General features: G+C 43.5%; 1 protein-coding gene across 1 annotated transcript; it reads right to left on the reverse strand.

Moving 5' to 3' along the window:
* Positions 1–10,519, reverse strand: PTGER4 (prostaglandin E receptor 4). The gene is made up of 2 exons (XM_083884039.1): positions 9,687–10,519; positions 1–2,119 (listed from the first exon to the last, which is right to left on the reverse strand). The coding sequence occupies exons 1-2, from the start codon at positions 10,515–10,517 to the stop codon at positions 1,523–1,525; spliced, it is 1,428 nt and encodes a 475-aa protein (XP_083740165.1). The 5' UTR covers positions 10,518–10,519; the 3' UTR covers positions 1–1,522.
* Positions 10,520–14,146: the final 3,627 nt, after the last annotated feature.

Consider the following 14,146-nt stretch of genomic DNA (forward strand, 5'->3'; position numbering starts at 1 on the left):
CATTTCCATTTAATTGTGATCCCCAAAGTTGCTTTGGTCGGTACAACTGCTTAAACATATCAACATAAGACTCAAGATTTTCATTACAATGTAGCATTCACATGAAAACACTTTAAGCAGCAAAACATGCTTTGCATTTGACAAAACATCCTCCAAATATCTGTACAGAATTATTTTGATACACAGTATTTCTGGAACAAGATCTAACCCTTACAATATAAAACACAAAACTCCTTTTTGTCAGTGGTTAACAGCTGGTTTTGGTGATGTGTTTGTCATCAAAACTCTAGCAACAAATACTTTTCAAGGTGTTTAAGACTGAGATACAGTTCTATATAATCTATATTTTAAATGAAGATTCTGCTTCCATGGTTTCATACATTTATTTGATGGAGTATCAGATTACACAGTCATAAGATTCTATTTACTATTTAAAGTAAAATGATAAATGTTATGAAAAAATACCTTTATAACATCAGTGATGCTTCAACTAAAGTGAATATTAAAACTATTAACCAGGAGTTGAAAGTTTCAGGCCCTGATATTGAAAGCACTTCTATATGTCCTTAACTTTACATGTAAGGAGTCTCCCTGGCAGCAGAGGGACCACTCTGACGGGCAATGTTGTGTGTGCCTAAGGTGTGCAGGCTGGGCCGAAGTACTCAGAGAGGCGCATGTGTATTACACAGAAAAATATTCTCAGAACATAAATAAAATCTGACTTTTTTAGTATATACATATATATCTTAACTGGAAGGATGTGTTTTCTTTTTCTCTCTTAAAAAGACATATATTCCCATTTCACTCAGAAAGTGCTTATATATTCTCAGCTCGAGAATTACCTCAATCAGCTGTGAATCTAGCATGGACAACAAATCTAAGCCAAGAATGCCTTATCAGCAGGAAATACTGAGGGAAGAGAAGGCTGGCAATCATTTCTATATACCTCGTATTAATAACAAACCTTCTCATAGAGAAGAATACACTTTTAAATATTTTCAATCCTGATATATATACAATGATAAAAATTCACATTTTCATGCTTTAGTGAGACACTTTAAAATCCTACTGCAGGCAGCTCTCAGAGTAGCTGTGTCCAGTTCCTAGCAGCTGCCTCAAGCTTAAACTCTTGATAGCTGAGCAGCCACGGGGAAGGAGCAGAAACAATTCTACCAGACTTGGAAAGGGAAAGAAAAAAAGGAAAAAGCAAGTGATGGGATCTTTCTATTTCCAGAGGCACAGTAGCTCTCCTGTGTCCCACAGCAAGACTTGGCAGTTCATGTTTGCAGTCCCATCAGACCCGCTTTGTACCATTTCTGATGGCAGGGCCCAAGTGCAATGCCTGTTCCACACAGTCCTCAGTAGTCTAAAGGAAATGTACCCATCACACAGCGAGAGAAAAATAGCCCTTTGAAGCACAGCTGAACCCCTCTTCCCAGGAATAGGCAGAACACCTATCTATTGCACCAGTTTTTCCAATGTACCAGGAAGTATCCCCAGGGTTGGCGCCTTTCACGGCTATCTATATGCACTTTTCTGACAAATTCAATGTCTCTGTGGGGAAGGTGACCTGGAGAGGGCCGCTCTTGGATGCAGAGCTGGCCCCGCCACCGGAGCCGACTTCGCTCACCAGGAAGACACTCTCGGAGTCGTGTCCCTGCGAGGAGTCCGAGGTGTCGGAGCTCCGCAGTGTCCTCACGGACGTGGTGTCGGAGTGCGCGGAGCCGGCACAGCCGGGGCCCGGGAGCAGCACGCGGCCGCCAGCGCTGCTCTCACTCAGCTCGGGCGGGTACAGCAGTGTCTGTGAGGTGCTGCTGATCTCCCGCAGCTCCCGCGAGATGAAGGACGGCGACTGGCTGGACATGGCGGAGGAGGTCCTGCGCCCGTCCACGCAGTTGAAGTTGCCCCCTGAGTGCTGCCTCCGGGCCCCTCCGATGCGGCAGAAGAGGCATTTGATCTTCTCGATGGCTTTGCTGAGCACAGTCTTGCGGAGGAGGATGTAGATCCAGGGGTCCAAGATGGGGTTCACTGAGGCAATGCGGATGGCCTGCAGGTCGGGGTTTTGCCTGACGTCTTCCACCGACTGCGGCCGGTACAGCTGGTTCACAAAGACACGGACCTGCCCAAGGGGAAGGGGGAAAAGGAAGACACAGTTACATACTTGCATCAGGACAGAAAAGCTTACACTTCAAAGCAGAGATCTAGATTTGCACATGTAATGTACGACAGAAGAGCAGCCAGGCAAAGTTAGGCATCTCAGACTGGCAGACACGCATTTGTTTTTGGAAATAGCGAAAAAAAGTCAGATGAAAATTTTGACACCTTTTTGTTACAAGTAGAACAAGACTGGCTTTTTTCTCTCCTTTTCGCCTCATAATCCCTGAACCTCCAAATTTCGGCTGGTGTCTTTAAAATTTCCCAGGAACAAAGACGCAGACCTGTATCCTGCTTCCTTGGTACACCTCAAGTCTCATACAGCCTGCAAAGAGGTAACGGACTGGGGAGACCTGACCAGTTCCTCTAGCAAAGGTCTAATAATCGCTTAGAAATGAACTGAAACACACACGATAATCCAAGTACATGAGACTCTGTAAGCAAGTCCTGAGTTGTTGATTCCCAAGTTTAGAAATGTATTTTCCTGGCACCTGTCCTTACTGGAACTGCTTATATAACCACAAGTGTTTGCTTGCTGCAGCATGGTTTGGAAAAACAGAAACGTCAAAAAAAGAAAAGGAGGAAAAACCACCCCGAAAGACAGGTCACCCAGCAAGGAGATTTTTAACAGGCCAAGAAAGTGAGATTATTTCAGCATTCAACTAGAGTACTCTCTTCTCCTATATGAGCCAGCATTTAGGTTTTATTTACAGAAATACTAATAAAGTGGTCTAGAGTTTAAAATGTTGAAGCTTATGTGTGAAGTGACTATTCAATTAGTGATTCTAGTTTATTATGCACAAATTTTAAAACTGAAGGGCCCTGTCTTCTACATAGAAATGTATTCTTCAGCTTATTCTTCTAGTTTCCTCTTCATCAGGTCTCTCTCCTTGTCTAGAAGCCACTACAGTAAATGCTGCTGTAAGGCACAGTCCACAATGGCATCAGAGGAGTTTGTTGTGTTGATTAATCTCAAATAGCTCTTCTCCAGTTTAGCAAGACCTAAGCAGTGGCCAGTTAGAGAAAGGCTTAGGAAAACCACTGAAAAATGGATAATGGAAGATTCTATTTTCTTCAGGTTCCTTAAGGTAAGTCAAAAAAGGGACCTTATAGTCCTTAATTATATTTTTATCTGATACAGTAAAAATCTAGTAGCAAAATTATGATGTTTTTAGAATCTCATCCTTGGCTTCTGGAATGAAGCAAGGCATGCACAGCTGAGGTTACAGACATGGAGACAAGCAAGCAATTAAATGAATAAGCCAAATTAGGAGAGCCCTCATAAGTAATTATTTTACAAGTCCTCTATGTGAAGCCATCCAAATCTGGTAGAAAATTTCACAATTCTTGAGAAATTTTCTTGCAGGAGGGCAGTGTAGTGCATTCAGCCTTGTCAGTATTCAGAGACGGAGTGTTATCCGAAGCTATCAAAGCTATGGTATGTTTAGAATAATGCAGAGTGCCTCTGTGGAAGCCCTGTGCCTACAGTCTCTCTCAAATGGTCCGTCAAATTGATGATTGACTATTTCCTTTCTCAGTACTTTTCTCTAGGTTTATGGGTAACCTAATGAACTCAAGATATGGAAAAATCTTTATAAAGTCAAGATTTTAAAACTGATTATTGTTTTTAAAAAAAGCAATATAGTGATGCCACCTTTATCTGCAGTTACTTTACTAATGATTTATAACACTGCAGATGTCTTTCTGACTACTAATTTCTTGGCCTTATTGATCTGTTAGGCCAAACATGCCATTCAGGTGCTTCAAAGAGTATTCCTATGCATTATGAACTTATTCTTATGGCTTTAAAAAAAGTTGTTAAGAATCTTACCTTTGATTTTAATATTTGGCTTTATTTTAAATTATTTTAGACATAATATTATATATAATGATTGATTTTCTTTATAAATAATTTATTATAATTTTATTTATAGGATTCTAATTTTATTATTTTATTTATGATTTTGACTGTCCGTTCTGTAAGCAGCTTTCTCTATTCATACTGTGAAAAAAAGGATTCGGGAATAAATGATCGATAAATCAGTTGTTGCTCTCGGGGGCGCCGTTAGATGGCGCGGCTGCCCCGCGGCGGGTGCGGCTCTGTGTGTAATCCGTCTATATGTATAATACCTATGTATTGTACGAGGTGTATGTGTACATATGTGTAATATGTACGTGTTTATATGTATAATGTGTACGTATGTACAACAGGTATGTGTATGTGTGTAATATGTATGTGCGTATGCGTATAAAGTGTAAATATGTATAATCTGTATATGAATGATATGTGTGTGTACGTGTACAATGTGTGTATATATGCACAAAAGGTACGTGTATATGCGTAATATGTGTGTATGTGTATAAAGTGTAGATATGTATAACATGTATGTGTAATATCTGTGTGTACCTGTATGATGTGCATATGTGCACAATAGGCACGTGTATATGTGTAGTATGTATGCCTGTATGTGTATAAAGTGTAGATATGTATAATATGCTTGTGTCCATACGTATAATATGTATGTGTTTATATGTATGTGTATATGTATCAGTATAATCTATAGATATGTATAATGTATATGTGTGTATATGTGTAAGTTTAACAAATCCACCCAGACCACAAAACCAGTTTGAAGACAGCTGAAGAAATGCACAGTTCAACTTGGAAAGCTGGCTTGCCTTTTTTTTTTTTTTTTTTTTTTTTTTTTTTAAACTCAGAGCTATAGTTACACGTCAGTGATTTAATAGTCGGATTGTTCTTTTGATAAGCAGCACGTGAAATTGAGGCACTTATTCCACTTCTTTCTGCTACCTGGCAGACTTTATGGAAATATGAAAATGTGCCTCAGTGTTCACTCTGTGGCTGAAAAGGATGGCTGAAAAGGACTATTGCTAATGGTACAGGACAGCTTGTTTTATGCTATATTTCCTTTTGACAGCTACGCAGCGTGTGGAGGTTAACAATTCACAGAGTGGATGTAGTCAGTGAAAACTCTGACTGTACAAAACTGTTTCTACTTCCCAGAAGAGTCCCATAGAAAGCTCCCCAGAATGTCATATGCATTTAGCAGTTCACACCTATTGTTTTCTTACATTAATCACAATAGGGTAAAAATTTATCCATGTAGGAACATAAATTCTATCCTTCTTTACTTACTGGTGAAACAACATTTAGTAAAGGATCACTTAAAATAATAGCAAGAGATGTACCCTGCTTTAGCTACAAGCCCTCTGCTGCAGGAGGTAACACAATAAAAGATATTGCTTGTCATCTTCAAAATAAGTGCCAAATAAGTGGAATCCACTACTAAATAAATTATCTAATCTGATACTTGGATTTGTGCCATTTGAAATCCTACTTAAAGAAGGAAGCAAACCAGAACAATACAAGTCTCTTAAAAATCAGGTTTGTATGTTAGCTTTGCAGCTGTAGAATTCAGACAACATATCTTAAAAGTAGTACCAGTTAATTTGTAATTAAGAAGTACACAGCTCTAAGGTATGTCAAGTTTATGCTCAAGACAGGCAGAGAATCAGAGTCCTTGTGCTGTTTGTGCTTTTCCTCTTCACTAATTACAGATGCAAGTCATGATTTCTAATCCTATGATGCATTATAAAGTGACTTTTATAGTTACAGTCACCCATGTAACTGTTTCCACAGCTTCCACCTGCCCTCAAAATCTCCCCACATGCTGATATGATAAATTAAAAAAACATATGGTAGTAAACAGGAACAAGTTTTTCAGTTCTACAAGCCAATAACCTTTGCCCTTCAAGGTCTTACTGTCTGCTTGGTGCCTACTCTACTGCCAAAAAACCATGCCTGACCCCTTGCAGCTGGTTATGGACGGTCTCTGATACTAGAAAGTTGAAACCAGCCAAGCCAAAAGAAAATCCAATTTTAGATGAATTAAACATCAAGTTAGAAAATCCTAATCATTTCATGCAATCAACAAGGTGTACACCCTGAAACATTACATTTTATTTTTCATATCACCATGATTTAACAACAACTTTTATTGGTCAGAATGAGAAAAAGATCACACACTTAAAAATTTTAAGAGTATCTGACAGACTGCTGGAGTGAATTACAGACTTGGAGTGGTGTGTGCCTATTTACTCTTGAGAGGAGCTTAGTGTTTTTTAGAAAGATAAAAATGTCTACTCTCTTCTTGACAAAATCTCTCCTAATATAACTCACATTAATATAAGTATATTTTACACTATTCAATTGTAATTTCTAAAAAGCTCAAAACTTTTTAAGAGATGACATAACCCATGTGGAATCAAGACAAGAGTTGCACATGTTATGTGCTTTTCTTACTTAATTTTTAAACTACTGTCAGATTCATGTCTTTCACACCCCTTTCTGCACATTGAGAACACACTGAGTTATATAAAGTTTCCTTTCACAAATCTTTTTTTCATTCATCTTTTTTTTCCTCGATATATTTGATCAGTCTTCAGTTCCATCAAGTTCATTCAGTATTTTGCATAACCTGCCATAATTTTGTTACAGCACTTATTGCTTTAAAGTTTTGCTGATTTTATGAATAACCACTAATACTCTAAACCACCCTACTTGTAAATCACGTGCTGAAGCATCTCATTATTAAAAACTGCTGTTATCTGTGACTCAGTTATTTCAGAGCTGTTTAATATTTCAAGTCTTGAATTTTTTTTCTATCAAACCTTAATAAGTGGATCCTGTTGGATTGACCCCATCTGCTATCTTATTATCTTGTTAAAGTGTTTGTTCTAAAATGTTAGAGGTTTATGTGTCTCTTCCAGAAGTTGCTTTTCTTTGACTTACTTGATGGTTTATCGAGCTGAAATCATCAGTGGAAAGTCAGGTCATCAAAAGAAAACTGAAGTCACAAAGCACCCTCTAAACCTGCTTTGTGTATCTGAATCATGCTGGCACCACTACCACCTCACCAGTTTTATGGCTCTTGAAGAGTGCCAGGCTGACCTGTTATAGGTGAGCCTCTCACGCAGTGAGGACTCCCTAAAACTCCCCCAAGTCATGAAAATGTAAGTCTGTATATTAATAATCTACTCACTTCGCCTAATGGCTCTTTCTAGGGATTTATAATACAAAGGTGTCACTTCTCTGAGTTTCCCCATTCTTAACCTCAGTGTCTGTGCATCCAGAGGGCTTAACACAGCAGCATACAGGGCAGCTCATCATGGCACAAAGCAGCAAAAGTGGCTGTGGCTTATTCCCGCAGAGGGAGGCAAGAGACTTTAAAAAGCTACTTAACAGTGAAGAAATTTAACCACACTGGACATTGTGATGGTGTGTATATATGTGGTTATTTGGGTTTGTTTTTTTAGAAAAAACTTCCTTTTATTTTTAGTCATCCATCTAAATGAAATTAGGGTCTCTTACGTCATTTTAGATAGAGAAAATACATACTGCTTTAGCTGGTAAAAGCTAATTTACCATTATGAACATTCCCAAGGTAACACTCTACCTTTGTACGAAGTGAAATAAAGGTCTGGGAGAGCTATACAACTTTATCACCTGCACCTTCACATACTTTTGCTATATGCAAGTTTTTCACTAGCTACTGTTCAAATAATAAACCTTTTGCCCCACCCAGGTTCATTATTTTAGCTCTCAGCAATCTAGTTCACTTTCTGGTAAACCCTTCCTTTTGATTTCTGGTCGCCCTCCCCGCACCACCCCCCCCCCCCCTTTTTTTTTTTTTTAATGTAAAAGACTGGCTAGGCTCAAATAGATATAAACTATTTCATTTTGCATTTCACATTCAGACTTCTCATCACTCCTCTAGCTGCTTTGCTACAGGATAAGGCTTGGCTTGTTTTCTGAAGCTGTTTAAGTCCATCACATCCTGACACGGTATTTAATTCAGAGAACTTGTTCCCTGCATTTACCAGCATCTCTTTTGAAAATGCAATATTGTTCTTTCGTGAAGTAGCTATTTTGATACCAAATTAATCAAATTAAGAACTGTCACCCCTCAGTACTGTTGGAGTTTTGGCCACTTGATGCATCCCGGTGCAGCAAGTCAGCTTACCCCTGCCATATCTGGAGCTGGACTGCAGGGCAGGCTGGCACAGTTCCCCTGTCTAAGGCATGTGCTCCTCCCGGGGACACCCTGTGTGCAGCTCAGGCAGCACCTCTGCACCTCCTTTGGATGTCAGGCAGGGAACACACGGCCATGCTCAGTCACGCCTTGGCACCGCACCAAGTGACAACACCGAAGGACGGGAGGTGGCCTTTGGGAACGGCCGGGACCCTGGGGCTGCAGCACAGCCACGCTTCACTAGCTCCTGTTTGCCAGAAATCCCCGGCCAACCCTTGTCATTACAGCTCCTCTGAGCAGGGGGACGCACTCGCTGACAGCTGAGTCCTGTTCACACACACTGCTCTAAACTTCCTTACAGTGATACACAGTTTTGCACCTCCAGCTGGCCAGCTCTATTTTGACATACATTGTACCCCCTCTCTACGACAGAGGGATCACCCTATTGACAAGAAACCTCCTTAAAAAGTCCTTCTAAAAACACCTTCTGTCTGACAGCCACTGCTTGAGTCCCTACCCTGTGTTTTGTAAGATGGCAAACGAGGCAAGCCAACTATTTGTTTAACATCTCTGAGCCAGAGTAGGACAGGATTTTTGACAGGCTTTATTTTGGCGGCTAGCAAGCAAGAACTGAGCCTCTAGCTGGTGGATTTGGGGTTTTTTGTCTTTCCTGAAGATAAGGTGGAGAAATAGAAAAAAGTAGATCCTGCGTGTTCAATTTAATAGCACCAATTGTATCAGCCTTTTCAGAAAATGAGCAAACAGTTAGCTGTAATGTTGTTTGACATTTAGCGTGATCTCAAGGTTTATGTGGGCCAAATTCCTCCAACACTCATTTCACTGAGCAATACACTGACAGGTGGTTCCACTGAGTTCACTCCTCCCACTGTGTGGGGAACTCCTGGAAGGATGCCTGTGGGGGATCTACCCCAGAGACGGTGCATGAATCCCTGAGGAGTGAAGCTTAGCTTAGGTTTTGGTTGTGAAGAACTCTGTATGTTGCTAGTGCCAAGTGCACACAACCCTATCTTCCTTTGCACATCAGGGAGTGTTGCACCCTTCAGCAACAACATGCACATTTTAAAAACACACTTAACAGCCAGAAATGCAGGCCAGACCCAAGCCTCACTTATCACAAATTAATTTTGCAGGTTAAGTTTAAAGTGCCTTTAGCACTCAGGATTTTACTATGTTGATTCCAGTTGAACAGTGAAACAATTATAGAGACTTTTAATCAAGTAAAGGACTCCGGGACTGGGTAAGCAGATTTCTTTATGTGTAAATGTCAATCTACTCAACTTTCTCCTACCATGCATGTATACTAACAGACATTGAGTAACAGTTTGGGACACCAAGTACAGGTGCCACAAATAAGCACCTATTCCAACGGGAATCTGTTTGACAAACACAGACTAGGGGAAGAAATGACTCTGCAAGTAAGGGCGATGGAACAGAAAAGGGTTGCATGATGTTACTCACCACCAGAGGAATGGAGCAGATGACCACGACCAGGGAAGTGGCAATGAGCAGAATAACCATCTGGATTTCTGCTCCAGCCATCCGACGGAAGCTCCGGCGTCTGCGAAAGTCAGATAAACGGCTGGAGGTGGTGTCTGTCCCCAGGGACGTGCGCCGCATGAACTGGCGGTGCATGCGAATGAGGGCCACGCACACCAGGATGTTGCAGATCACAGTCACCAGGATCAGGAAGGAGCTGAAGCCCGCGTACATGTAGGAGTATGCTGCATGGGTGGACACGTTTGTTCGCCAGTCTATGAAACACCAAGTGTAGGGGTACTGCAAAGTGGATTTGCCGAGCCCCATGCTGGGGAGGGCGCAGAACAGCACGTTGGAAGCGTAGATGGCAAAGAGCGTGAGCCCTGCCAGCTTCTTGTCTACGTAATGGTTGTAGAAATAGGCATGGTTGATGGCCAGGTACCTCTCTATGGACATGGCACAGATAATGCTGAGGCCAGAGAGCCCAAAGAAGAGGAGGATGAAGGAGCTGTACTCACACAGCGCAGCTCCTCCGGGCCATTGGTTCTGCAGGTAAGTGGCAATTGTGACCGGACTCACCAGGCAGGTCCCCAAGAGATCTGTGACTGCCAGTCCACAGACCAGCGTGTAGAAAGTGGTCTCCTTCTGCTCCTTCCTGGACTTGCAGAGCACCACGATGGCTATGAGGTTGCCCACCACGCCGAAGATGAACATGACAGTGGGGATGGTGGGGGGCTTCCCGCCTTCGGCGCCGCTGGCGGTCCCGTTGGCGGAGCCGTTGGCAGGTGGCATGAAGGTGGGCTCGAATGACATGATACCCACGCTGCAGCTGGCGAGCAAGACCGGGTCCGAAAAGGAAAAGCCGAGTAAAGGAGGGGAGAGGGTTGTATAGTTCGAAAGTAAAAATTCAAATGCGAGAAAAGTTATTAAAAAAAAAAAAAAAAAAAGAAAAAAGAAAAAAAGAAAAAAAAAAAAAAAGTGTTGTGCTTCAGTTAAAGAAAGAAAAAACAAAAGTCCTGAGATGGGGCCGAACTGGGGTGCCGTCCGTCAACCACCGACCGCAGCCGGGGAGCCGGGGCTGCCTCTTCCTGCCGCAGCGCTCCGCGCCCAGCCCGGAGGGGGATCGGGGCGGCCCGAGCCCAGCGGAGCCCAGCGGAGCCCGGCGGAGCCCAGCGGAGCCGCCTCTCGCACCGGCGCCGGGGAGGGCTCAGCGAGGCGCTGCGGCGGCGGCTCCAGGTGCCCTCGGGGCGGCGAGAGAAGGTGTCGGAGCGCGGTGGCCGCGGCTCATCCCCCGCCGCCGGTGGGTCGGCCGGCGGTGCGGTGCCCGGAGCGGTGCCCGGAGCGGTGCCCGGTGCTGTGCCCGGTGCTGTGCCCGGAGCCGAGCGGTGCCGAGCGGTGCTGGCCGTGCGGGGCGCGGGCGCCGTCTCAGTCCCCGCGGCGCTCCCGCCGAGTTTCGCCGCGGAGGGCGGGGGCGGCCCGGGCCGCTCCGCCGCTGCTCCCCGCCCTCTCGCCCCATTGGCCGCGCCGGGCCGGGCCGGGCCGGGCCGGGCAGGGCAGGGCAGGGCAGGGCAGGGCAGGTTGGCGGGGAGGGCCGGGCCGGGCCGGGCGGGGACCGCGGGCGGCGGGGGCACCTGTGCGCGGGGCGCGGCCGGGCGGGGGCCGCTCGCCCCAAAGGGCCGCTCGCTCCCAAGGGCTGGGCTGTCGCTGCCCGGGCCGCCGTGCCCAGCGCAGCCCCCGGGCAGGTCCCGCTCTCTCCGTGTCCGGGCCGAGCCCGTGTCACCCCCGGGGCCCGCATCACAGGGGGCGGATGCTCCGGCACCGGGGCGGCGTGTCCCGCTGCTGCTGCTGCTGCGGTACCGCCCGGGTCTGGCCTCGGGTAGTGCGGGTACCGAGCACGGGAAGGGTGTATGTTCAAGGGATGCGTTTGAAAGTTTGTACCGAGAACTTGTTCGGTCTTGACTGTGAGACGATCACGTGTGAATTGGAAATAGGGTTACACTTGTTGGCAAAGCCCGGCGATTGTAGTCAGCCTTACCCGGGCTGATAGAAGGGCAGCCGTGGCTGTATGCAGGGTCTGTGTCAGCTTTCACCCGGGCGGTGATGGTGGTGATGTGGTCCCTGGTCCAGAAATGTCCATACATGACCTACAACCACAAGTATGTCCATGGGAGTTTCTGTGCTAGTGGCCTGTGCCATCACTTCCGGCTCAGGGATGAAGCTTCACGTTGTCGTGCTGGATTTCACACCTGCTGGTCTATTGCCCTTGTACACTTGGTGACATGGATTGCTACAAAGAACACAAAATTTCTGTCCCAAAACACAACATTTGTATCCTCAGAAGAATCTCTTCTCTGACGTAATGCCAAAATGTATTATAAAAGTCATTATTACTTGTCAGTCTTATCATCTTCCCTCTCTTTTATTTCTTTTAAACCTATGAAAATGATGCCTGTGGACCTGCTATCAGTGAAGTCGTGATAACATCATGATATGCTGATGACAAAAGTACTGACAGAACAAAATATATGAGGACAAGTTTGTACTGTGGGAAAGAACAAGGAGTTTCAGTTTTCAGTGCTGTATGGGCAGATATGAAGAAAAAAAAGCTGGGTTTTATTTGATCAACTTTTTTTTTTAGTGATGTTATCTAACTGCTTTGGAAACTAAAATGCCACTTTAGAAAACACCTTGATTTTCACTTAACACATATAGGGGATAAATAAACTGTAGCCATGGGGTCATCTGGTCTGCTCAGAAAAAAACAAACAGCACTTTTCCTTACATTTTGCTGGTATTGATGGTTCTTTGTTTTTTACAAAAAATAGAAAGTAATTCTGTCACAAGCACATGGGTACAGGTGGGAAGTAGAGGTTGATCAGTTACATTTGCCTATCAGAAGCAAATTAGAAGCACTTCAAAACAACATCCAAAGTGCAGCACAAAGGTTGTTTTTGCTTATCTTTTAAACAGTTTTTCTGGCTGTTCCAGGGAAGCTGGTCCAGGTGCAGAGCAAGATCTGAATCCAGGAGGTGTAATTACACATGCTTTCTCAACAGTCTTTTTTTCATACACCAGGACATTGGAGCTCTGGCATTAGAGACCATTATAGGGGATTAATTTAACTCATGTGCAGCAGTGTTTACCAGTATGGAAAAAGAGCAACCTTGCTTCCCTGAAGCAGTGCAAAAATTTTTCATGAGTAAAGGCAGAGGAAATGATTTGTGTTTCTTTGTTGCTGCCTTTTTCTCACTTCTTTTCTCATCTGCACATCCTGTCTTTTGAGGTATTTTGCCCATCTCATAACAGACTGTGTGTCGTAAGAAGGCTCAGTCCATGGCAGAAGGTGCCCAGGCCCTTCTGTGGGTGCATGTGCATGAGTGTGTGAAAGAGTGAATGCTCTCTTTTGTTCTATAAGGTCTGTCTCATAATGGATACACTTGAAGAACTAATTAAAAAGTGCAGGAAAGTCAGGAAAATCAATGAAGAAACAGCATGTTTTTTTTTTAAAAAGGGGAAAACTAAATTCAAAAGTTTAGTTTTGAGTGCAAGGATAGTATGATCAGTTTTGTGAAATAGTCCTTCAATTAGAGAATAGGATAGAAATCAGTCACACAATTGCAAGATGGGTTTTGAGGATGTGAGCTTACTGTGTCTACCCGTTGTCTAGCTTTCAGAGTTATTAGAAAAATACAGTAACTTCTGGGAGTTTCCCACTGAACTAATGGTTTTGATATAAAGAACTCCAAGTCAAGATGAAAAGCATAATCACGTGAAATCCTTAGTCTTCAGAGCAAAGCAGATACTGTGGAACTGAAGTGGAACTGAAAAAATGAAGAAATTCCACTTGTATGATGAGTTGTCATCCTCTCATAGTACAAAAGTCACACATTGTAGAATTGAGTAACCACCAAAGAACTTCTGTTTGTGAGGAGACCACTTACATGAGAAGTCAAAGTATCACAAACTAAAAACGCAAGCTTCGAAGGGTAATCATATATGGGAAAAAAACCTTCAATGAATTTCAAAAATCCTAGATGAGAAAATATTAGGACAGTCAAAATATTTAGGATTTAATTGCCTCAGAGTTAACTTTTTGGGATTATTTTGTTACAGTTTTTAGTAGGTTAATTGTGACACAGGGGAGTCAATACTATAGCTTGATCAGTTGGGATGTATAACTAACTGTGGTCATATTTCTAGCTTGGTGAAAGATTTTAATTAAAATATTTGACTTTTTTTTTCCATGGCATATTTGTTGAACATGTCTCAGCCGCCATGTGCTATCCCTTGTGTCTCCTTTAGCTGGCTGATGGTTCCAAAACCTTACCTACATTGTTCAGAGGCAGCTGGAATATAGCCAAAAAACCGTGCAAAGGCCTTCCCGCTGTTTGTGATTTTAATACTGAAATGCCCATGTAGGCATTCAAAGTGATGAGCATTTT

The sequence above is a fragment of the Zosterops lateralis genome (genome assembly GCF_965231275.1).
Source record: "Zosterops lateralis genome assembly, chromosome: Z".
Taxonomy (NCBI): Eukaryota; Metazoa; Chordata; class Aves; order Passeriformes; family Zosteropidae; genus Zosterops; species Zosterops lateralis.